This window comes from Mustela nigripes, unplaced genomic scaffold (assembly GCF_022355385.1).
Source record: "Mustela nigripes isolate SB6536 unplaced genomic scaffold, MUSNIG.SB6536 HiC_scaffold_15456, whole genome shotgun sequence".
NCBI classification, from domain to species: Eukaryota; Metazoa; Chordata; class Mammalia; order Carnivora; family Mustelidae; genus Mustela; species Mustela nigripes.
This window is the reverse complement of record NW_026754862.1, coordinates 1-1,250: the sequence shown is the minus strand read 5'-3', so window position 1 is coordinate 1,250 and position 1,250 is coordinate 1. Positions and strand designations below refer to the sequence as shown.

Sequence of the window (1,250 nt, the reverse complement as noted above, 5' to 3'; positions counted from 1 at the left end):
TGCCTGGGCACGGACCCTTTCCTGTGCCTGGGCACGGACCCTTTCCTCTGCCTGGGCTCTCTCGATCGTGGCTAGACTGGCCTCCCATGCCTCAGACTCCCGAACAATCCCCATCATCTCTAGGAAACTTGGACACCTTCCAGCCATTCTCAGCTTCCTCAGTACCTCGTCCAGAGGCTCAGGAACGATGGCCCTGGTGAGCATGTGCCTCAGGCGCAGGAGGTCAGCTGAGCCTCTGGCCAGGGCCCCCTTCTCAATGCCTTTCTGCAGCAGGACTTCCAGCCGCAACACGAAAGCGGAAAGCCCCTCGCCCGGCTGCTGGTGAGCGGTCAAACACCTCATCCGGATGGTCCTCTGGGTCGCGTTGTCTCCAAACACCTGGGTCAGGGCCGCCAGGCAGTCCTCCGCCGTCCTGGCGGGGTTGTCCGCCAGGAGCTCATGCATGAGCTGCAGGGCTGTCCCTCGAAGGCCTTCCATCAGCCGCCGCCTCCTCTCCCTTTCTGAGACACTCTGCCACACCTGTAGCATGTCGGAGGCGTGGTCGAGCCAGGCCTCAAAGGGCTCCTCCCCCGGGGCGAGCGGATCCCTCCCGGAAAACACGCCCAGGCGCTCGTACCGCAGGGTCTCCACCAAGGGCTGGAGGGCCTGAGTGACCGATCGGAGCCAGCACACCCTGCGCAGTCCCAGGCCCAGGACCCCAGCCACGGTCTCCACCATCTGCCCTTGTTGCTCCAGGAAGTGGAACACGCGATTGAGAAACTCCTCGCCTGAGTAACGGGGCACAAAGACCACGTTCCAGGGACCCCCGGTGCCCGCGATTGCCCTGGGGACCAAAGCATAGTTGACTTCCCGGTCAAGCTCGACCAGGGCCGCACTGGCGTTATCCTCCTCTCGAAACACTTTGCCCAGCACGGTGAAGTGGCCCAAGGGCCACAGGGCGGCCTCCAGGGACTCGTGGAGTTCGGCTTCATCACAGTTCTCCGGGATGCCCAGAATGAGCAGGCCCCTGCGAGCGCTGACGCCCATCCACCTGCACCAGTCCTGCAGCAACGTCACCGCCATCGTGCACAATCGCTGCCGGAGCGGGGCTAATACTACGGGCAGGAAACCGTTCCCGACGCAGACCAGGGAGGGTGCTGCTGAGAGGGAGGAAAGAATGAGGCAGGGGGTGGGGTGGAGGGCGGCTAGGACTCGGAGAGAACGGCCCAGGTCTCCACAGCCTGTGAACAGGAACCGGACGAGAGCGAGGT

General features: G+C 63.9%; 1 protein-coding gene across 1 annotated transcript; it reads right to left on the bottom strand.

Moving 5' to 3' along the window:
• Nucleotides 1–3: 3 nt before the first annotated feature.
• Nucleotides 4–1,244, bottom strand: PNMA6A (PNMA family member 6A; the record flags this gene model as incomplete). Its single annotated transcript, XM_059387583.1, has 1 exon — nt 4–1,244. A coding segment is annotated over exon 1 (1,059 nt), but the record flags the coding sequence as incomplete, so codon positions are not given.
• Nucleotides 1,245–1,250: the final 6 nt, after the last annotated feature.